Below are 25,917 nucleotides of genomic sequence, written 5' to 3' on the forward strand. Positions count from 1 at the left end.
TTTACATTACTATTACACCAATCAGTGTGCACTCGATTTTCATTCTCAGCTTCCTAGGGAGTATACAACCCAAGCTTCCTTTTTTTAGGCATCTGACTTAGTTCAAAATATCCCTCTGTTCACCCAGCAGTGAATGGGTACCCGGTAGGATGAGATGGTAATGTGAGCCTTAACCTTCATGCAGCTTGGGTTGTATACTCCCCAGGGCACTGATCCATTGACCGGGGAAATAATGGTTTCGCGCTTTGAGCATTCTCTTGGTGAAGGGAATCTCGGACATCATAAATGGCTGTTATTATTTGGTTAAGGCAGCTCTCAACACTGTGTTTTCGATACACATACATAGCATGCAGTAATACAAATTATTCCCCTGTAGTCATAACCCTCATATAATAAAATATAACATAATCATGAGATAAAAGGATCCGTACCCCCAAGTTGCCACTGCTATGTTGAGTCCCCTAGAATCCCCCTATCTAATAACTATCAAAGAAGTGCTATTGAATTTGTACAACAGTGGTGGGAATCGGTGGGAATGTTTGATAATATTCTCACTGGAATTTGATTACTATTCTGCTTGAGTTGAGGAATAGGCCTGATTCACGCTGCCAAACGAGATTTGTGGATTCGGTGTAAAGGACGAAGCATGGATATGAATGTAATCCCACCAGCAGACAACCATTGCTGAGGCCATTAGCTCAAACATTGATTCAAACTCTTGAGGGTTCTCACTAAAGCTAGGAAAATCAACCATTCCATAACTGACATTCACAGTCAGAATGTCGACATCACACACAAACTGATACCTGCTACAGTTTCTAGGAGATACCAACGTACCTGTACACCAATGTTGAGAATTTTGTTTGTTTGTTGTTTAACACCGCACTTAGCAATATTCCAGCAAATATGACAGTGGTCTGTAAATATTAAGTCTGGAGCAGAGAATCCTGTGATTGATATCATGAGCATCGATCCACGCAAGTGGGATACAATGACATGCATCAACCACGTCAGTGAGTCTGACCACCCGATCCAGTTAGTCGCCCCTAACGACAAGTATGGGTTGCTTAAAGGCTATTCCAACCCGGATCTTCACAGGTGCTAATGTTGATGAATGTTGATGAAAACACGTTTATCAATAGTCCCTGTATTCACTGTGTTGTTACATAAGTGTGGGAGAAACGGATGGTAGTGAATGCCAGTCAGCAATACTACAACCACATGACACAAGCCTGGGAACATTGCATTCTGGGATGGACAAACCAGTGGATGACAGCATGAGCATTGGTAAAAAAGGATGGGGGTAGGGATGTTGGGGATGTGGTGCATGGTCAACTTAATTTTTCCAACTTTAGGGATCTTTAATAAAAAAAGAAAATAGCTAATTTTATGAAATAATATTGTTAATATTTGGGAAAGTGTGTCAATAATCTGTTGTAATATTTACAAGTGTGTGAAAAGAGATCTTCCCCTCTACAGGGTCTGTTTCAACAGGATAAGATGGCTGCACAGCTACAAGAACGGTTACTCTCTATATGTCAAATGTCCAGTGCCATAAAGCTGTCATTAAAGGGAGCTTATACAGAAGGGTGCCACTAAAAATGTCAAAGGCAGTGTGTTTCCCATGGGGAAAGCATCTACAATCAAGTCTTGAGGTTGGGACTAGACAGGGTCTGGTCACATGTAACATTAATAAGATTTCAGCCTCATGGTGAGAGAGCAGCGGTTGACAAATCGCCTGTTCAGGTCCCAGACGGAGACCAATTTGTTTCTGATCTGTTCATTTATTTCTGTAGGTTTGATGGATTTAACCATGGAGCAATCTTGGAGAATAGAGAAATATGATACCACAAGACATTTTTTTCTTTTTCCTAATCATAGAAAAGGCTTTGTGAAGCGATTTCAGGTATGATTGATATAACTTTGAAATAAGATGGTTCAGAGGACATTGTTTCATTCATATTCATAATTAGTAATAGTTACACAGGGCTGGAGATGGTCATCCTGTGAAGATCCGGGTTGGAATTGGTCTTCAGCAATCCATGCTTGTCGCAAGAGGTGACTAAAGGGATCGAGTGGTCAGGCTTGCTAACTTGATTGATGCATGTCATCATATCCCAAATAAATACATCAATGCTTTGGTGTAATCACTGTATTGTGTGGTCCATACTCGATTATTTACAGGCTGCTGTCATATAGCCGGAATATTGCTTAGTGCAGAGTTAATTAACAAACATTCAAATCAATATTGAGATGGTCAGGTCTGAAACAAGTGACAAGAACTTGTACCCAGATGCAGTTTTTGAAATAAAAAAAAGCCAACCTGCAATTATGACCCACAGACTTTAGGAACTGCAGGCTCTGACTGAACCCGTCAGGCCCTCATTTAAAAACTGCGGCTTATTGTAATAAATATTTCAAAAAGTAAATTTACAGCAGGCCATAAGGACCTATACAAGTTTGAAATTGTGGGTCCGACATGAGATCTACTTGCCACGGGCCTACAGCAGGTGCTCATTTTGAACACTACCGAGTGACAGGAATCTTGGACACAGTTCATTTAGCTCATCCTCATAACATAGCATCTCTGGCCAAGGGTATCATCACAATGTGAATTTGTAGATTATCCATCAAGGAGCTGAGCAGACACAGTTGCATAGAGCTACCACCACACCAGTCGAAAGACGAGCTGATTCCAAAATAGTCTTGTCCACATATGATGACATTAAACACTGTTTAATAAATGTGAAACAGGTCGAGTTCTTCATAGGAGAGTAATAAATCATGTGACACTATGTGACATGATGCTCCTTGTTTATATCAGACCATGTGACAAGATGTTCAATATCTATATTACACCATGTGACACAATGTTCCATGTCTAAATTACACCATGTGACACGATACTCCTTGTTTATATCAGACCATGTGACATGATGTTCAATACCTATATTACACTATGTGACACGATGTTCCATGTCTTTATTACACCATATGAAACGAGGCTCCATGTATATATCAAGACCATATGATACAATGTTCCATGTTCATATGGTTTAAACAATATTTAATTTTCTTCAAAATGGATTGGTCACCTGGCTTAATGCCTATTTGAAAACCATGTGACACGATGCTACATGTAAACATGAAACCATGACACGATGTTCCATGTCTATATTACACCACATGCCACAATGCTCCATGTGTATATATAATTATGAAGTCAGCAACCATTTAGTTACATGAAATCACCCTTGGCTGACCCCAGTTGCAATTCCTGACTAATGGATCATGGCCCCAGCACCATGTCATCTGCTCTACATATCCCAACAAATACATACTAACATGTGCCATGCGTCAGCCTCCCACAACATCAGCAGCTGTCTTGAGGGGGGCCTCTTACTGATACTGCTGTACATGTAAACACACCACAGAATGAACAACATCTGCTGCCAAATGGTCAATACTACTTCCATAACAGCCACATGTGAAGTGGATCCATCTTGGCATATTGGAACCAATACTTGTCTTGAACACATCTTCACAGAATAGGCCACACAATGACTGAGTATGTGTTATACTACTCAAAAAAGGTAAGGACCACTCTTTAAATTACTATCGTAAGTCTGTTATGTTATGACAGATTAAAGACAGTAATCGGAAAGAATCGGGTGGTCCATAACTTTTTTGGAGTAGTATATTTTATGCCATTGTGTAATATTTCAACAAAAGTATGTCCCAGAATGGGTTGGTTTGGTTGGTTGGTTTGTTGTTTAACGCCGCACTCAGCAATATTCCAGCTATATGACGGCGGTCTGTAAATAATCGAGTCTGGACCAGACAATCCAGTGATTGATATCATGAGCATCGATCCACGCAATTGGGATCGATGACATGCGTCAACCAAGTCAGCGAGCCTGACCACCCGATCCCGTTAGTCGCCTTTTACGACAAGCGTAGTCACCTTTTACGGCAAGCAAGGGTTGCTGAAGACCTATTCTACCCCGGAATTCCCAGAATGGGATTATACAAGGCACCATCAGGGAATAATGATGGTATAATTAGATGCCATCATGGCATAATGGGATGCCATCATGGTATAATGAGATGCCATCGTGGTATAATGAGATGCCATCATAGTATAATGAGATGCCATCATGGTATAATGAGATGCCATCAGGGTATAATGAGATGCCATCAGGGTATAATGAGATGCCATCATGGTATAATGAGATGCCATCATGGTGTAATGAGATGCCATCAGGGTATAATGAGATGCCATCGTGGTATAATGAGATGCCATCGTGGTATAATGAGATGCCATCGTGGTATAATGAGATGCCATCATGGTAAAATGAGATGTCATCATGGTGTAATGAGATGCCATCATGGTGTAATTAGATGCCATCATGGTATAATGAGATGCCATCAGGGAATAATGATGGTATAATGAGATGCCATCGTGGTATAATGAGATGCCATCATGGTATTATGAGATGCCATCACGGTATAATGAGATGTCATCATGGTGTAATGAGATGCCATCATGGTATAATGAGATGCCATCACGGTATAATGAGTTGTCATCATGGTGTAATGAGATGCCATCATGGTATAATGAGATGCCATCATGGTGTAATGAGATGTCATCAGGGAATAATGATGGTATAATAAGATGCCATCACGGTATAATGAGATGCCATCGTGGTATAATGAGATGCCATCATGGTATAATGACATGCAATCAGGGAATAATGACATGCCATCATGGTATAATGAGATGCCATCAACCAGGTCAGAGAGCCTGACCACCCGATCCATTAAGTCAATGCTTACGACCAGCATAGGTTGCTGGGGACCGAATCTAACCCAGAATCCTAAAGGGGGCAACATTATACAGGGTTAATGAGGTGAAGCATTACCTTCATCACATTCCAGGTAAACCCCTTCATAGATCTACAACAATACCACTCAATTTATCCTATGGATCAGGTAAGGAAAATAATTTGTACAAGATAACATCACATCACTGCCTTCATGACTACGACACTCTAACTCCTCATGTTTCATAAATTCCCCTCAGCATACTCACATCTATCCACGGTGGGGGAAATCACAACTTCAGGGCAATATGAGGCTAACATATTTACATCAGCAAAATCACACTTCAGGACATTGGCATGATCTCATAATAGCCCCCTAAAGTAACAATTACAAATTAAATAGTCCTAATGTTGTGAACCAGCACATTCAACAAGACACTGTCTCTATATACAGCCATGATCATCATGACTTTGAACATCAAGTCATCTCAAGGTGTGTGATTGATCAATGTCAAACACTTTCGGAATCATGAAAAAACAACAACAAAATACTTACAGCTTTTAGAGCTTTCACAGCCTCTTCACAAACTTGCATCCCCCGAGAATCGAAAACTTCGATGCAGCCGAGATACTGTCAAGGAAGGTATTAGGGTTAATGGACAGTTCATTGAAAAAAGAAGTGAGAGGATTCAGATAAGACACAAAAAATATAATCCTTTGTAAATATATTTGGTCTCCTCTTCCCAATAGTCACATTCTAAAACAACTGAAATTATCTGTTTGTGTTGGAAATGTAATCAAATGTTTGGGCTGCTGCTGGGCTGGTTGTTACTGACAGGGCTTGGGCAACTCAGTACGGTGGTTGTATGAGTGAGTGAGTTGGGTTTAATGCCTCTTTAACAGAATTCCAGTTATATCACGACGTGTCAGCTTAATGTGGGAAGAGAGGCCGAAGTGAGGCAGGTCTCAGACATTTACCAATTTGGTGAAACCCACAAGCAATGCTATGGTGCTGACAAACCTAGAAACATAATCGGGACAAAGCAGGATTAGAACCCACAATCAAATGTTTTCAGCGTGCCCAAGGGTGTGAATGAGGGAGGGAAAGGGGATACAGAATTGTTCTCTTAGGATCCCACAGGTTTAATCATTTATGAGCAACAGTTCCTGTCTAGTTCCAGGACACACAGGTGGTGTCCATGGCTTTGTGTCCATACTGTTTTGTTTGTTTGTTTGGTGTTATACCCCACACTCATTAATTTTCCAGCTAGATGATGGCAGCTTGAAAATAATCTAATATGGACCAGACAATCCAGTGGTTGATATTATGAGCAACAAGCCACACCATCGGAATACGGTGACACATAAACAACCAAGACATCAAGTCTGACCACCTGATCCATTCAGTTGCCTCTTATGACAAGCATGGGTTGCTGATCGATTCTAGCCTGGAATCCCAAGTTGTTGATAGACTTAGCAAATGACTGAATGGTGGACTGAGTGAGTGAGTGAGTATGGTTTTACGCTGCTTTTAGCAATATTCCAGCAATATCACGGTGGGGGACACCAGAAATGGGCTTCACACATTGTACCCATGTCGGGAAGCGAACCCGGGTCTTCGGCGTGACGAGCGAACGCTTTAACCACTAGGCTACCTGACCGCATACCCGACTGTGTCAAATTAGTGTCATCATAGCAATATTGCTTAAAAGTATTCATGAGACAACTGACAGATAGACATTTTGTATTTGCATGTAGAGCTAGGTTACCTGTAGACATAATAACACTCATGTGAATTTGGAACCAACACACAGTTAAATGTAGCACCAAGCCAATAAATCCAATCCAATGAAACTGCATCTTGTGATCAGGACAGTGAAGTCTGTCTCACAGTCCCTGAACCATATTATATTCCCTTCTGCCCAGCCCTTACTGTAACCCTATAGCCCTAAATGAAGCAAGTCTAGATTTTCAAGAGAATCTCTCATCTCACTGGAGCTCCTTTTCAGTGTAAACAGAGTTGCTTGTTTCTATCAAAATTATATATTTACTAAATGTTAGTCTAAAGACAGAGGTGCTAACACCTCTTCTAGCCTCAAAAGCTTCCTAAGTAATCAATGGTTGACTGTAAAAGCAACAATTCAGTGGGGCAATGTCATTAGATTACAAGTGATTGACATGAGTGAATGTTGTGTTACACTGCAGTCAGAAATACTTCAGCAATAGCCATCTTCCCAAGGCAAGGGCGTTAACTGACTATAAAAGTCCAGTTTCCACCCTTGCCAAACTAGTCTGGAATTCCATAGTTACATTTCAGCTGGACTGACGAGTCTATGCATTGCATAGTCCAATCATAATCGTGTAATGAACAAGACATCCAGCTCGTAAACAACATGGATTTCAATGTGCAGATTTAGGTCGACTGCAGGATTTGAAAAGCATGGGTATCATCAACTGGGCGTCAACAGATATTTACTAATCTTTTCATGGTTTTAATCAAGGTGCCGAAGTGATTTGATGCAATTCGCAGGGTAAGACCCGTTTTATTAAACTATAGATCTTGATTACTGATCGATCGTTTTGACTGGGTGCTGCTATTTTGTTTGATGCAAATGCAAGTGATATGAGTGATGAAATCTGATTGTCAATACGAAGGACATTCAAGGGACATAACTCATAATAGCCACTGGTGGCGCTCTGATCGAACATTGAAATTCCAGCCAAGCTCAGCAAGGGTGGGAACAGGACTTTTATAGTCAGTTAACGCCCTTGCCTAGGAAGCAGAGCAATATAATGGTGGCCTGTAATTAATCTAGTCAAGCCACACAGTGGTTGACATGTACATCAACCGCAATGATGCACACCAGGGTACAATGTCACACTATAACAACACCATCCTCCTTGTAATCAGCACATACAAGCTTGGATACAGGAGACCAGTTATTCTGTCCCAGAACCTCACTGACACCAAAGTCACATGAGTGAGTAGCCGAGTGGGGGGTTGTTGAGCAGATGGAGCGGTGGAGAATCAAACATGTGTCTTCTCCGTGACAAGACTTCATTTTAACCACTAGACTACCCCACTGCACCTAAGTGGCACTGGACTCACCCGGACTTGGAAGCTGCATGTGCCATCTCGCACCTTCTTCTCATCCTCTTGCCATTGGTGGGGTTTCGAACATTCAGGCACATGGTCTTTTTTCTTCCGAAAACTAAGTCGCCGTTTCAGGCTTTGCATTATACTGCGGTAAAATCTGCAAAAACAAGAAAACAAATATGAAATACTTTCAGAAGTTATGCTGTAGGTGTCTGAAAACATGTAACTATAGCATAGTTTTCCCTTCCAGAATCAAGGGATTGTGTGGTTTGCACTGTTTCTGAAACTGATGGGAGTGTCCAGAAATGGTTTGAAGAAAATCCAACCTATCTAATAAAACACCAACAATGTATGTATGTATGTATGTATGTATGTATGTATGTATGTATGTATGTATGTATGTATCTGAGTGAGTGAGTGAGTGAGTGAGTGGAATGGTGACATACAACAGAAATCTAACATGTTTTCCGCAGGCAACAACCTCATCCACTACAGCATGGATTATATAGCATCGGCATCATTTTCAATGATGAACTAACTATAATTACATTTTTCACCCAAAATGTTAGACCAGCACGATCCCCCCTCGGGACAAATCAATGCTCCAGCATCAATATTCACACAACTTCCAGCACATCAGTAATAAACAATCCACAGTGATGTTTTGCAGAAATTCTTCCCAAACCCAGCTACCCAAAACAAACGATTCCATTAACAGCAGCCATTTTCTTGAATGCTTCATGTACACGAGGACATCACACAGAACCTTTGATGTCTTAGTCCTCTTACAGCTCAGTGCCCGACCATCATGAGAATCTGTCCAAAGCCGATAGACCTAGCTGTTCACCATCATGCAAACCGCCAGTCAAGCGACCACGCTGCCTTCGACTTCAGCTTGCCGCGACCAGCATATCATACTAACATTTCCCTGTCTAATTCCAACCAAATGACATCCTCAGTAAGGGCCTTAATAAAACGCTTTCATGAGATCTACAAGAAACATAACAAAACGAAATGAAAGGAACTCATTTTCCCAAACCAAAAAGGTTCCCACAAAGAATAATTCAAAACATGTGTACGTCACGAATACATTAAAGCTTTTTTTTAAAAAGTAAAAATGATAAAATAACTCAGATTAACCTATATCTTCAATGAACATGAAAATTAAAAAATCAACTAACAAACACTATTGATATTGATAAAGACAGAAGATATATATAGAACTTGTACTGTAAGTTTCATTGTAATGCCTTGACTGACCATGCTCATAATCCAAGGTATTTATTCCATATCATGCTATGTCAAAGAATGCAGTCGAGTACATGATCATTCATAACGTGACCTCCAAGTAGATCCAACATCTAAGCACACTATCACAAGTGTCTGGCACATATTGGATCTGCTTTGAACTATCATCACTAAATATCATACTGGTGTGTATCAGTGTTAGTACGGGCTGAGGTCCTTGACATTCTCTGTAAACTAACATTTAGTCTATGAAATCTTATATTACACAATACTCTTCTCTTCTCTAAAACTAAACAAATAAATTTCCTGATGCTGATTTGAGGAATAGAGCTAGGTAGAGCTGGCTACACATGCTTCAGTAGACATAGCGTAGATTTTTTTTTCATAATATATATATTCCAGTCATGATGCAGACTACATTTTCCAATCCAGAGATCCTTTGAAAGCCTTTTTTAAAATGTTAGGGTTATGACATGGAATCGCGAAAGGGATTATAGACTCTTAGTTTGTCTATGTGTTCCGGCATATTAGCATGCCTCAATGGCAATCTTTAAGATGTCCTGAGCGTCATTTGGCTTGTATGAGCTGCTCTTTGTTTTACTTCACATAGAGCTCTGTCGTAATGCTTAAACACCATGTTAGGGTGTGTTCCATCCAATGCCGCTTTGAGTTGGTATATCACAGTGTTTAGGTTCAAGCACTGAAGTGATGAGGATCACTTTGGTGAAATCTGCAGGCCTCAGTCTACCACTGACAAACCAAGGGTCATAATCAGTGCAGATCTCAGCAAGGTGAAAGGATGCCCCTCTGAACAGCAGATAGCCTCAGCAAGGCTAAGGGATGGCCCTCTAAACAGCGGATAGCCTCAGCAAGGTTAAAGGATGGCCTTCTGAACAGCAGATAGCCTCAGCAAGGTTAAAGGATGGCCTTCTGAACAGCAGATAGCCTCAGCAAGGTTAAAGGACAGCCCTCTAAACAGCAGATAGCCTCAGCAAGGCTAAGGGACAGCCCTCTAAACAGCAGATAGCCTCAGCAACGCTAAGGGACAGCCCTCTAAACAGCAGATAGCCTCAGCAAGGCTAAAGGATGGCCCTCTAAACAGCAGATAGCCTCAGCAAGGCTAAAGGATGGCCCTCTAAACAGCAGATAGCCTCAGCAAGGCTAAAGGATGGCCCTCTAAACAGCAGATAGCCTCAGCAAGGCTAAAGGATGGCCCTCTAAACAGCAGATAGCCTCAGCAAGGCTAAGGGACAGCCCTCTGAACAGCAGATAGCCTCAGCAAGGCTAAAGGATGGCCCTCTGAACAGCAGATAGCCTCAGCAAGGCTAAAGGATGGCCCTCTAAACAGCAGATAGCCTCAGCAAGGCTAAAGGATGGCCCTCTAAACAGCAGATAGCCTCAGCAAGGCTAAGGGACAGCCCTCTAAACAGCAGATAGCCTCAGCAACGCTAAGGGACAGCCCTCTAAACAGCAGATAGCCTCAGCAAGGCTAAAGGATGGCCCTCTAAACAGCAGATAGCCTCAGCAAGGCTAAAGGATGGCCCTCTAAACAGCAGATAGCCTCAGCAAGGCTAAAGGATGGCCCTCTAAACAGCAGATAGCCTCAGCAAGGCTAAAGGATGGCCCTCTAAACAGCAGATAGCCTCAGCAAGGCTAAGGGACAGCCCTCTGAACAGCAGATAGCCTCAGCAAGGCTAAAGGATGGCCCTCTGAACAGCAGATAGCCTCAGCAAGGCTAAAGGATGGCCCTCTAAACAGCAGATAGCCTCAGCAAGGCTAAAGGATGGCCCTCTAAACAGCAGATAGCCTCAGCAAGGCTAAGGGGACAGCCCTCTGAACAGCAGATAGCCTCAGCAAGGCTAAGGGACAGCCCTCTGAACAGCAGATAGCCTCAGCAAGGCTAAGGGATGGCCATCTGAACAGTAGACAGGACACTGTACCCTTTTTTTAAGTAAGTACAATCATCCATCTTCTTGGGGAGACACTAGAGGAAGAAATACAATCCATCCCGTGCTCCATCTACCTACCCTTGGGAAAATGTAATGGCTGCATGAATCACATTAAATCTGCTGAATTTAAAATATTCTATGACATAATGGAACAAATAAATCAACAAATCCTGGGCTGAACCTGAAGTCACTCCACTGAAAACTAAAGAAACTGCTGATGTCACATGATTGAGCATTATGGAATTAAGGTATTACAAAAAGGAAGTGAATGCATTGTGTGCTTCACTTTTGTGCAAGGGGTAATGAATTGGATAGTTGGTTTCCATTATGGTTCTAATTCCAAATCCTGTGACAATGCTGTCAGTCAGTGTGCCGTGATGGAAGGCTTTAGCAAGTAAATGGACTCTCATCTTAGTTCCTTTACCTCATGTAATGGCACCAGTTCACATTGGGAACCTTTGACACCATACAAAAGGTGACACACCTGACATCAATTTGTCATGCAGACAAACTTACCTTGGCTATCACGGGACATAAGTTGACATCACTTTGTCATACAGACAAACTTGTCTTGGCTACATCATGGAACATGAGATGACATCAATTTGTCATACAGATAAACTTGCCTTGTCTACATCACGGGACATGAGCTGACATCACTTTGTCACACAGATAAACTTGCCTTGGCTACATCACGGGACATGAGTTGACATCAATTTGTCATACAGATAAACTTGCCTTGGCTACATCATGGGACATGAGTTGACATTACTTTGTCATACAGATAAACTTGCCTTGGCTACATCATGGGACATGAGTTGACATTACTTTGTCATACAGATAAACTTGCCTTGGCCAGATTATGGGACATGAGTTGACATCAATTTGTCATACAGATAAACTTGCCTTGGCTACATCACGGGACATGAGTTGACATCAATTTGTCATACAGATAAACTTGCCTTGGCTACATCATGGGACATGAGTTGACATTACTTTGTCATACAGATAAACTTGCCTTTGCTACATCATGGGACATGAGTTGACATCAATTTGTCATACAGACAAACTTGCCTTGGCCAGATTATGGGACATGAGTTGACATTACTTTGTCATACAGATAAACTTGCCTTGGCTACATCATGGGACATGAGTTGACATTACTTTGTCATTCAGATAAACTTGTCTTGGCTACATCACGGGACATGAGTTGACATTACTTTGTCATACAGATAAACTTGTCTTGGCTACATCACGGGACATGAGTTGACATTACTTTGTCATACAGATAAACTTGCCTTGGCTACATCATGGGACATGAGTTGACATTACTTTGTCATACAGATAAACTTGCCTTGGCTACATCATGGGACATGAGTTGACATTACTTTGTCATACAGATAAACTTGCCTTGGCTACATCACGGGACATGAGTTGACATCAATTTGTCATACAGATAAACTTGCCTTGGCTACATCATGGGACATGAGTTGACATTACTTTGTCATACAGATAAACTTGTCTTGGCTACATCATGGGACATGAGTTGACATCAATTTGTCATACAGATAAACTTGCCTTGGCTACATCACGGGACATGAGTTGACATCAATTTGTCATACAGATAAACTTGCCTTGGCTACATCATGGGACATGAGTTGACATTACTTTGTCATACAGATAAACTTGTCTTGGCTACATCATGGGACATGAGTTGACATCAATTTGTCATACAGATAAACTTGCCTTGGCTACATCACGGGACATGAGTTGACATCAATTTGTCATACAGATAAACTTGTCTTGGCTACATCATGGGACATGAGTTGACATCAATTTGGCATACAGACAAACTTGCCTTGGCTACATCATGGGACATGAGTTGACATCAATTTGTCACACAGATAAACTTGCCTTGGCTACATCATGGGACATGAGTTGACATCAATTTGTCATACAGATAAACTTGCCTTGGCTACATCATGGGACATGAGTTGACATCAATTTGGCATACAGACAAACTTGCCTTGGCTACATCATGGGACATGAGTTGACATCAATTTGTCATACAGATAAACTTGCCTTGGCTACATCATGGGACATGAGTTGACATCAATTTGGCATACAGACAAACTTGCCTTGGCTACATCATGGGACATGAGTTACCATCAATTTGTCACACAGATAAACTTGCCTTGGCTACATCATGGGACATGAGTTACCATCAATTTGTCACACAGATAAACTTGCCTTGGCTACATCATGGGACATGAGTTGACATCAATTTGTCATACAGATAAACTTGCCTTGGCTACATCATGGGACATGAGTTGACATCAATTTGTCACACAGATAAACTTGCCTTGGCTACATCATGGGACATGAGTTGACATCAATTTGTCATACAGATAAACTTGCCTTGGCTACATCATGGGACATGAGTTGACATCAATTTGGCATACAGACAAACTTGCCTTGGCTACATCATGGGACATGAGTTACCATCAATTTGTCACACAGATAAACTTGCCTTGGCTACATCATGGGACATGAGTTACCATCAATTTGTCACACAGATAAACTTGCCTTGGCTACATCATGGGACATGAGTTGACATCAATTTGTCATACAGATAAACTTGCCTTGGCTACATCATGGGACATGAGTTGACATCAATTTGTCACACAGATAAACTTGCCTTGGCTACATCATGGGACATGAGTTGACATCAATTTGTCATACAGATAAACTTGCCTTGGCTACATCATGGGACATGAGTTGACATCAATTTGGCATACAGACAAACTTGCCTTGGCTACATCATGGGACATGAGTTACCATCAATTTGTCACACAGATAAACTTGCCTTGGCTACATCATGGGACATGAGTTACCATCAATTTGTCACACAGATAAACTTGCCTTGGCTACATCATGGGACATGAGTTGACATCAATTTGTCATACAGATAAACTTGCCTTGGCTACATCACTGACATCAGTCGTCATGCTAACCCACAGTGAGGCTTGCCTTGGCTACATCACTGACATCACTAGTCATGCTAACCCACAGTGAGGCTTGCCTTGGCTACATCACTGACATCAGTCGTCATGCGAACCCACAGTGAGGATTGCCTTGGCTACATCACTGACATCACTAGTCATGCGAACCCACAGTGAGGCTTGCCTTGGCTACATCACTGACATCACTAGTCATGCGAACCCACAGTGAGGATTGCCTTGGCTACATCTCTGACATCAGTCGTCATGCGAACCCACAGTGAGGCTTGCCTTGGCTACATCACTGACATCAGTCGTCATGCGAACCCACAGTGAGGATTGCCTTGGCTACATCTCTGACATCAGTCGTCATGCGAACCCACAGTGAGGATTGCCTTGGCTACATCACTGACATCACTAGTCATGCGAACCCACAGTGAGGCTTGCCTTGGCTACATCACTGACATCACTAGTCATGCGAACCCACAGTGAGGATTGCCTTGGCTACATCTCTGACATCAGTCGTCATGCGAACCCACAGTGAGGCTTGCCTTGGCTACATCACTGACATCAGTCGTCATGCGAACCCACAGTGAGGATTGCCTTGGCTACATCACTGACATCAGTCGTCATGCGAACCCACAGTGAGGCTTGCCTTGGCTACATCACTGACATCACTAGTCATGCGAACCCACAGTGAGGATTGCCTTGGCTACATCACTGACATCAGTCGTCATGCGAACCCACAGTGAGGATTGCCTTGGCTACATCACTGACATCAGTCGTCATGCTAACCCACAGTGAGGATTGCCTTGGCTACATCACTGACATCACTAGTCATGCTAACCCACAGTGAGGCTTGCCTTGGCTACATCACTGACATCAGTCGTCATGCGAACCCACAGTGAGGCTTGCCTTGGCTACATCACTGACATCACTAGTCATGCGAACCCACAGTGAGGATTGCCTTGGCTACATCACTGACATCAGTCGTCATGCGAACCCACAGTGAGGATTGCCTTGGCTACATCACTGACATCAGTCGTCATGCTAACCCACAGTGAGGCTTGCCTTGGCTACATCACTGACATCAGTCGTCATGCGAACCCACAGTGAGGATTGCCTTGGCTACATCACTGACATCAGTCGTCATGCTAACCCACAGTGAGGATTGCCTTGGCTACATCACTGACATCACTAGTCATGCTAACCCACAGTGAGGCTTGCCTTGGCTACATCACTGACATCAGTCGTCATGCGAACCCACAGTGAGGCTTGCCTTGGCTACATCACTGACATCACTAGTCATGCGAACCCACAGTGAGGATTGCCTTGGCTACATCACTGACATCAGTCGTCATGCTAACCCACAGTGAGGATTGCCTTGGCTACATCACTGACATCAGTCGTCATGCGAACCCACAGTGAGGATTGCCTTGGCTACATCACTGACATCACTAGTCATGCGAACCCACAGTGAGGCTTGCCTTGGCTACATCACTGACATCAGTCGTCATGCGAACCCACAGTGAGGCTTGCCTTGGCTACATCACTGACATCAGTCGTCATGCGAACCCACAGTGAGGCTTGCCTTGGCTACTTTACTGACATCAGTCGTCATGCTAACCCACAGTGAGGCTTGCCTTGGCTACATCACTGACATCAGTCGTCATGCGAACCCACAGTGAGGCTTGCCTTGGCTACTTTACTGACATCAGTCGTCATGCGAACCCACAGTGAGGCTTGCCTTGGCTACATCACTGACATCAGTCGTCATGCGAACCCACAGTGAGGCTTGCCTTGGCTACATCACTGACATCAGTCGTCATGCGAACCCACAGTGAGGCTTGCCTTGGCTACATCTCTGACATCACTAGTCATGCGAACCCACAGTGAGGATTGCCTTGGCTACATCACTGACATCACTAGTCATGCTAACCCACAGTGAGGATTGCCTTGGCTACATCACTGACATCAGTCGTCATGCTAACCCACAGTGAGGCTTGCCTTGGCTACATCACTGACATCAGTCGTCATGCTAACCCACAGTGAGGCTTGCCTTGGCTACATCACTGACATCACTAGTCATGCTAACCCACAGTGAGGATTGCCTTGGCTACATCACTGACATCACTAGTCATGCGAACCCACAGTGAGGCTTGCCTTGGCTACATCACTGACATCACTAGTCATGCGAACCCACAGTGAGGATTGCCTTGGCTACATCACTGACATCAGTCGTCATGCGAACCCACAGTGAGGCTTGCCTTGGCTACATCTCTGACATCACTAGTCATGCTAACCCACAGTGAGGCTTGCCTTGGCTACATCACTGACATCACTAGTCATGCGAACCCACAGTGAGGATTGCCTTGGCTACATCACTGACATCAGTCGTCATGCTAACCCACAGTGAGGATTGCCTTGGCTACATCACTGACATCAGTCGTCATGCTAACCCACAGTGAGGATTGCCTTGGCTACATCACTGACATCAGTCGTCATGCGAACCCACAGTGAGGATTGCCTTGGCTACATCACTGACATCACTAGTCATGCGAACCCACAGTGAGGATTGCCTTGGCTACATCAATGACATCACTTTAGCATACAGACAAACTTGCCTTGGCTACATCACTGACATCAGTCGTCATGCGAACCCACAGTGAGGATTGCCTTGGCTACATCACTGACATCAGTCGTCATGCGAACCCACAGTGAGGATTGCCTTGGCTACTTTACTGACATCAGTCGTCATGCGAACCCACAGTGAGGATTGCCTTGGCTACATCACTGACATCAGTCGTCATGCGAACCCACAGTGAGGATTGCCTTGGCTACATCACTGGACATTCAGTTCACTCTACTGTAGGACGGACAAGAATGTCTAACAAGATCACGGCCTTCCATCAGTTGTTTCCTCATGTGACAAAACAAAAACAGGGATCATCTCAAAGGTCATCTTGTCGATTTAAGGTTCATAATGAGTACAGGAAGTTATTCCACAAAGCACCTACTTTCAGTCAAGTAGATCAGTCACCTATATGAAAGGACAGAATTATGTTTTGACTGAATTACCTCGACTTATGTTATATCTGAAAGCACGATCAGCGAAACAACATGAAGCACAAACTTTGGAGACCACCAGAACCAGGACAGCTTCAGAGACAGAAAAGCTGACCCACATAACCTGCTCGGGATTTAGAGGCCCTATCATTGCAAACTGAATCTCTCAAGGGAGAGAAGGCATAGTTAATGACTCGGAAATGTATTAATTTTGCTGATTTATCAATACAAAGTTAAATAAACATCAGCAGCTTCCCAAAGCCAGTCGAAGACTGATCTCCTATTGACTGCTTGGCTATAAACAGTCGCCTTTTACAGCAAGCATAGGTTGCTGAGGACATCAACAGTTTATTTAACACCAACAGTTTAATCAATGTAACTGTACACATGGTCATATCTAAGCTGTCAAAGCAAAAAGCCCCACACATCTCCCATTTTCAAAAAGTAAAATATAACAGGAAGTACACACAGACAAAATGGAAATAGACATTCTATGATGCCTCATCTGCCTGACACACCCTAGCCTATCAATGTACATCTCAAATAAAATGTGTAACCTGTTCCGAGAGCAATTTCCCAGTAACCGAGCTCCAGAGAATATAGTGAAGTCAGAGAAATGATGTACAGTTGCCATGGAGATGCTTTTCACGTTCAAAGAAACTTCATTCCGGTCAAAAATATGAGATCCAAACTGGAGGCTCATAAGTTTGACTGCCTTCCGAACTGAAAGTGAGGCTTACGTGCAGCAGAAGATGTAGGAAATAAACACAATAAGTACGTCAGACCGGAAATAATTCGCCATTTTGTCGCAAGAACAGGAAGAAGCCCCTCATGACTGAGTAGCAACCACTTCTATTGAGTGACGACACAAATGTGCCAATACTTCTCCATACAATGTTTCACATATCTACAAGTAGCATATAGTGGTTGTTCGACCGTTTCAGTCTTCTGACACAAGACAACATGCTCTCTTAGAAGTTATCTTGAAGTTGACAAGTTCACGGTAAGAAATTGATCATAATTAACATACTTAAAGATAAAATTTGTTTTCAGGTTTCAAATCCGACAAAACCCATCATGTGACATGTGTCACAGGGATGGGTGAGTGAGTGAGTGAGTGAGTGAGTGAGTTTGGTTTTACGCCGCTTTTAGCAATATTCCAGCAATATCACGGCGGGAGACACCAGAAATGGGCTTCACACATTGTACCCATGTCGGGAATCGAACCCGGGTCTTCGGCGTGACGAGCGAACGCTTTAACCACTAGGCTACCCGACCGCCCCTACAGGAATAAGAACATGGTGGTTCTCAATGTTTCGGACAACTTTGTAATGATGGTATGAAATTATCAGACATATTCAAATGGTTGACAACTTATCTTTCTTTCTTTTTTCCTACACTTGCATGTTTATGAGTTCTTGCATGTTCAAGTACACAAGAATGGATAAATTGAGTGAAAAATGTGATTTTTCCAAGTTCAAGAGTAATCTAACTATGCGCAACTATGTGACCTGTGATTTTTTCATGTTATGTTCGTACTGATTTTATCTTCATTTCCTATGAAAATCAGCTTGGGTCAATGATTTGCTCATCTTCAAATTTTAGGAAAACACCTGAAAATCACTAAAATCAGTATTTTGGTCACATTTCATCCTTACCTATGCATTAAATGTTGCTCAAAGTCCAAAAAATGCATGCTTTGAAATGAACAAAGTCTAGTTCTCATTCCTATGAACATATCTGATAACTGCCTGATAATTTCTCATTTCTTAAATTATCCAGATTCTGTTGTCCAACAAGGGGCCCCTATCAAACCTGGTCCCTTATCACAGCAAATTTCATTTCAGAAACCATTCATCCTGGTTGATCCATGATTGACATATCCCACAAGTGCCTATTTAGTTGTGTTAATTCTGCTCTTAACATCGCCATATTGTCTTATTTCTGCTCTTTACATCGCCACATTGTCCTAATGGCATTATTACATCATATGCCACAGTTCATTCAAGCCATGTCATATAATGTCATATCGCCCACCCACTGTCTGTTTTCCAAAGATCACCTTTCCCTGCTCTCAATGATTATTCTATCATCATAAAATTGTGTTTTATTCCTCAACAATTAAATGCCAAAGGTATACACGTACCTCCACACATTAAGGTATCATTATTCATGCATAAAATTCTAAATTTATTACCCTAGACATATGAAAGCTTCTACCACATAGCTCTCCTACGTCTTCTGGCACTTTGATAAAAGTGCGAGCGAGTGGAGCGGGTGACCTGCTCGTTATGGTAAAGACAACACTGTGAACGACATGCTCATTATGTTAATGATAACGACATGGGTCAGGTATGTCTGGGAGAATCAATATCGATCAATGTCCAATGCCCACATCACCTGCTATCCACCTGGTCGTCATGCGTTACCAAGGACATGGAATCTCGCAGCAAACATTTCTCCACAACTCCACCTCTTTACCAAAGTTCAACCACAACTATCTTCATCTGCATGAAACAATCTTTAGGTGGGATTATTGATTATTGATTTCAACCTCTAAGGTCTCTTACCTCTAGCTTGATGTGAGTATTACAATAGTCGCACTGATCTTGAATGCTATTTGAACTTGTTCACTCGCCTAACGAATAGGTCTTTTATCAAGAGTCCCTCAAGCAACAGCAGATACATCAGTCGAGGGACAATTTAGTCATTGACCACTTCCCAGAAGCAATCGAACATTAAAGATATTTTTTTGTCAAGCAGAAACTTCCTATTGTTTAACATTTGCCTGTATTTTACTGCTATTAAGGCAAGTATTGAGAAAACCAAGTCAAATGCCTGCAGTCTCTGAGTTATTGAGTGAGTTGGGTTTAACCCCGCTTTTAACAGTATTAGTTATATCAGGGCATGTCTGCTTCATATGGGAGGAAAGCCCAAAGTGATGCAGGTCTCTGACATTTACCACTTCAGTGAAACCCACGAGCATGGGTATGGTGCTGACAAACCTAGAAACATAATCAGGGCGACCTGGATTCGAAACCACAATCATAGGTTTCTGACGTGTCCAAGGGACGCAACTCTGCAGAGCGAATCGTGGCGCCTTAGATGACTGGGCCACTCGTGCCCCCTCCTGCAGTCTCTGAAGGATTCCATTACCTGTAGTTCATTATTTTCCCTCAACTCTGGAGAATTAGTCTATTTTGCAGAAACATTTACCTTTTGTGTTTTGGATCAGGTGTTATATTAAAGTTTGGTTCAAACGTTCTCCAGATGGAATCCCAAAGAATCCACAAAAAGATGGCAGTGCTGACATGCAGTCCCCATGATATAATATTAATCATTGGTTTGTCTCATGTAGTCTGTATTATTTACAGCCATTCATCTCACATCTGGAATATGATCAGTGAAGATCTGGGATAGAATAGGTCTTCAGCAACCCATGCTTGCCGTAAAATGCGACTATGCTTGTCGTAAAAGGTGACTAACAGGATCGGGTGGTCAGGCTTGCTTACTTGGTTGATGCATGTCATCGATCCCAATTATGTGGATCGATGCTCATGATATTAATCACTCGATTGTCTGGTCCAGACTCGATTATATACAGACCGCCGTCATATAGTTGGAATATTGCTGTGGCGTTAAACAACCAACCAACAATATCCAGCATTAGAAATTGGCACTAGTCCTATAGTCCTTGCCAAACTGCCCAATAGTTAAGGTATCCCAAGGACTAGTAGAAATTTGCCATTTTTAAGGGTTTTGCTATATGCTATCATTATAAGGACAAGTGGACTAAAACTGTTAGTTTCTATCCCCGAATATCAGGAATATTGCTCAGGGCGGGTATAAACAACAAACAAACAAATCAAATAACCAGCATCACCGAATGCCACCAGGTTTGGAGTAAACGTACACCATGAATTATAAGCCTAGTTTTTAAGATTCACAAAATCCTGTGGAATAGACATCAGGTCAGCCTTTAAACCATCCTTAATTTGCATTGTTTAAAAAGGCAAGTAAGGTGCATTGGATTTGACCTGCTTTATCATATATATCTGATAATGTTGCACAGAAAAACTGTTCTTATATTCTTGAAGAATCCTACAAACGCTGACATTTTCCTGCCTGGGTCAGGATGATCCATGTCTGGACTGCAACTAGACCAAAATATTAAAATAGTTCTAAGAGCTGCAGTGTTAACTTATCTCCAAATCTCCTTGCTCTAAACATGCCTGAACATCGGCATTCAAAATATCTTGAAGTAGAACAAAATAAATGAACAGATATCATCACCTCTGGTATTAAGTTCTTAATAAGACCTGCTTTACAATGCACTCTCCAGATATCAAAAATGATTTATTCATAAACCAGCCATGCATATTCAGCAGATTTCAAGAACTTTAATATCCTATTTCACAGGTTTAGTATCCAATTCCAGGAGAATAAATAGTGTACGGTTGGGGATTTCTGCCAATTAGCAAAAGCAGTAGCTGCTAAAGTAGCAAAAAACTATGATGTGATGAAATATAATGACTGGGAAAATACCTGTTCATATGTTTCAACCAAATGTGAAGCAGTAGTTTTCAACAAAAGCTCAGAGACACTAAATGCCTAATACTGAAAACAATACATTAACAAATTAATCAACATACAAAACAGCTCACAAACAACCAATGTTGTTCCAAGCAGGTGACAATAGAACTCAGCTATTAAAATTAATCTCCAGAGATATTCATCCAATAAAAGCCCATCCTGGAACCACCCTGCTATGTATGTAGCTGTTATGACAGGTGCTTTGTGAAGCAGTGGAGCTGACAGAGCCTATGGTAGATCAAAGCAATGGTCATAATGAAAGATAGCTCTCTGGCAGGCATCAGGTATCAGCTTCTGATAGATAATAATAACACGATGAGAATGTGGATGGATCTATATTTATGAAACTGTCAACAATATTCCTTCAATACACTGGTGGCCTGAGTCTGGGTCAAGTGAGCCAGTGGTTGAAAGCATGTATGATGACTGAACTTGGTTTACAATTACCGTATTTGACATAATAAGCGCCCCGCTCTAATAAGCGCCCACAGCTATATTTGCTAATATATTGGCTAGTGAGTGAGTGAGTTTGGTTTTACGCCGCTTTTAGCAATATTCCAGAAATATCACGGCGGGGGACACCAGAAATGGGCTTCACACATTGGGCAATTAAATTCTGGAAAAATATATCTGTCGTATGTAAACATTTCAGGCTGTCAGCATAAACCTGAAATTTACAATCTTTCAACTCTGTTTTATTTCACCAAAATAATATTCTAATAAGAGCCCTCTATTTCTAATTTTGAGAGCTGGGTGCTTATTATGTCGAATACGGTTGTCAAGTTATCACAGCTATTAGCTAGAGTGGTCGGCTGGATGGTTGATTGAGTACATGTGTGTGTGAGTGACTTGGGTTTAACACTGCTTTGAACAGCATCTCAGTCAAATACATCACAGGCTCCTGGAACATCTAAGGGACACAACTCTGCAGAGATAATTGTGGTGCCTAAGATAACTGGGCCACCATGTTCCTCTATAACCAAAGAAATAAAAAAAAACTTATATAAATTATATTTCATCTATTAATGGAAAATATTTGAACATCTAAAGCACTCAATATACAAACCAACAGCTCCAATCCTCTGGAAGGAATTCAACTGTCATAGTGTAGCGATAAAGCCGTCTTTAAGGTTCATTGATTCCCGGCTGTGTCTACAGTCGTATCGACAAGGCAATTACCATGTCCAATTTGTCCATTACCAGTGTGTGACCTGTGACCCAACTCCCACTGACCCAGTGATTGCAGACTGCAGGCTGCGTCAATTTCCTACTTGGATTATGAGACCAGTCGCATCATGGCCATGAACAATTCGACATTTCATTAGATGCTGCGCACCTCTGATCTCTGGCTGATATACTCAGCTTTGGCAACATATGTATCCAATCAGTAAATGCTCAATATATTCTGTTTCATATGGCTAAACGACAAGGTCAATTACGACAAGGTCAATTACGACAATATATACAATTGGGAAGGACCAGATTTTGGAATTGGCATGAGAAGACATGTTGTCATCATGCAGTGTCCGAAATAACTGCCTGGCCACCTGCCTACCTGCCTCTCTGCCTGATGCTGCTAACTTTTCTGTCGGGCTGTCTGAATTTTCATCCACCTGCCTGACTGTCTGGTAGATAATTTAAAGACGACTACGTATTCAGTTTTATCATAACTCCTCGTAGATTCTCAAGTAATTGTTTTCACTATTTCATCTGAAGAAAGACTCTTATTTTTTGTGATGTTTCCGTTAATAATGTCTGAAGGCAGGCAGGTAACTTTGAAGATGGACAGGAAACATTTATGGGTCACCTGCCCAACTTTCTTGTTGGGTTTTAAAATTATTTCAAACACTGTCACCATGACAAATGTCATATAGGTTAGGGGACATGTGTGACATGTCGCATGACAAATATCAGACAGAGCACCTGGGTATTTCAATCTTTAGTCAGTTTGAACATTCACATGGAGAGAAAACACTCCTGTCTTATTTTAATTGCTCTGACAGAAAACAAGATAATTTTGATTGCACAAAAACTAGTGTTATATCTCCATTTGAAAATATTCTACTGAATTGGGCAACTCATGAACAAAAAAAATATAAAACATCAGAGAATAACCAGTCACAATAACCTATCGAAACAGATTCCAGTGGGCATAAATAGTGGAGAATACGACACACATCGGTATAAACCTGAACTATCAAGCAGTGACATAGCAACGGAAGAAACCTGTTATCAACAGTTCCAACTCAAATACAACAGAATCATCATGGCCATAGCAATGACTCATTAGAGTGACAGAGACACAATAGTTCACAGCAGCAGATGTACAAGAGTGTGCATTGCAACAGCAGATGTCAACAGTGTTGCAACAGCAGATGTACAACAGTGTGCATTGCAACAGCAGATGTCAACAGTGTGCATTGCAACAGCAGATGTACAACAGTGTACATTGCAACAGCAGGTGTACAACAGTGTACATTGCAACAGCAGATGTACAACAGTGTACATTGCAACAGCAGATGTACAACAGTGTACATTGCAACAGCAGGTGTACAACAGTGTACACTGCAACATCAGATGTACAACAGTGTACACTGCAACAGCAGATGTACAACAGTGTACATTGCAACAGCAGGTGTACAACAGTGTACATTGCAACAGCAGGTGTACAACAGTGTACATTGCAACAGCAGATGTACAACAGTGTACATTGCAACAGCTGGTGTACAACAGTGTACATTGCAACAGCTGGTGTACAACAGTGTTGCAGTGTCGATAGTCCAACAGTGTTAACAGTGCAAGCCATTCTGTCTGGGAGCAACAAGTCAGCACCACATAGTGGTGGGCACTCAGCCACCTTGCCCTCTGCTATGACTGTAACTGATTGATTTACCTGACTAATTCAATATCAGTGGCTAGGCAGATTCCCAAGTCTCAAACTCCACGAGAGATTAAGTGCTGATGTGTACCATGGAAGCCTTTTTTGGGTTGCTGCACATGACAAATGGCTTTTTCTACACCAAGTCGGCGAGCAATCAATACGCCCATTTAAGATAACAAAATCAAATTCTCACTTTAATTCTTGGTGTTTGATTAAAGTAAGAAACCAATTCACACTGTAAAACAAGCTGATTCTTGTTGAAGCAGTGCCATACAATCTTTCCCATGCTTCTCAATTAACTCAATAAAGTCAATAATGTTTGAAACAAATCTTCCAAGCCCTATCACCTTCATTCTCTGTAAGAGGGCGGGGGCACGAGTGGCCCAGTCGTCTAAGGCGCCACGATTCGCTGTGCAGAGTTGCGTCCATTGGGCACGCCAGAAACATATGATTGTGGGTTCGTATCCCGGTTCGTCCTGATTATGTTTCTAGGTTCGTCAGCACCATACCCGTGCCCGTGGGTTTCACAGAAGTGGTAAACATCTGAGACCTGCATCACTTCGGGCTTTCCTCCCACATTAAGCTGACACACTGCGATATAACTGGAATACTGTTAAAAGCGGCGTTAAACCCAACTCACTCACTCACTCTGTAAGAGGGCATAAAATGATGCAATCCACTCTGTGGTCAGTACCTAAGCTAGGCTAGCAGGATCTTCTTATTAGTTCAATTCAAATACATTTTGTATAGCGTCCAATACCATGTTTATGGGTTTGACTAAAGTTTTCATCATCTGCATCTTGTAGCATACATACATCCTCCATATTAAGTTGACATGTGGTGATAAAACATCACTGTTCAAACTAAGTCACAAACAGTACGCAAATTCCTAAAATACGAAATTTCAAATAGTCCTTCAAACACGGTTACTCTTCTCCATTGGCCTTTCTGGCATAAAATGACTTGTATTCCTGCTGTGCCTTCCTTTGTTTTTGATATATCAAAGATATGCCAGTCATATCGATCGCTGTTTTCTCATTTCCTGGTGCATTTTACATCCTAACATGCCACATCATGTGTGCTTCAGTTGACTGGTTGACATAAGACAAACAAAAAGCTTGCACTCTTCTAAACCAGGAAAAATTATCAACTTAAAGAAGATTATGAATCCACCATTTTCCCAAACTGATCAAGCAATCATTCACTTAGCTGCAAAGCCTTTACATAAAACATGACACAACACTGGAGACAACATAATAGA

The 25,917-nt window shown here is 41.9% G+C and overlaps 1 protein-coding gene across 11 annotated transcripts in view; it reads right to left on the bottom strand.

The window, feature by feature from the left end:
* The window catches only part of LOC124118834 (protein numb-like), a 112,229-nt gene that overhangs the window by 44,022 nt on the left and 42,290 nt on the right, over positions 1-25,917 (bottom strand). For 6 of the 11 annotated variants that reach the window (XM_046481155.2, XM_046481118.2, XM_046481144.2 and 3 more), the window contains exons 1-3: positions 17,740-17,900; positions 7,933-8,077; positions 5,380-5,454 (exon numbers count right to left, since the gene is read on the bottom strand). In XM_046481155.2, the coding sequence (XP_046337111.2) occupies positions 5,380-5,454; positions 7,933-8,077; positions 17,740-17,885 (366 nt within the window). In that variant the 5' untranslated portion in view covers positions 17,886-17,900. Of the gene's footprint in view, positions 1-5,379; positions 5,455-7,932; positions 8,078-17,739; positions 17,901-25,917 lie in introns of those variants that run through there. The other 5 variants (XM_046481199.2, XM_046481174.2, XM_046481160.2 and 2 more) reach the window with 1 other exon arrangement.

This window comes from Haliotis rufescens, unplaced genomic scaffold (genome assembly GCF_023055435.1).
Source record: "Haliotis rufescens isolate VD_foot unplaced genomic scaffold, xgHalRufe1.0.p SCAF_3, whole genome shotgun sequence".
Taxonomy (NCBI): Eukaryota; Metazoa; Mollusca; class Gastropoda; order Lepetellida; family Haliotidae; genus Haliotis; species Haliotis rufescens.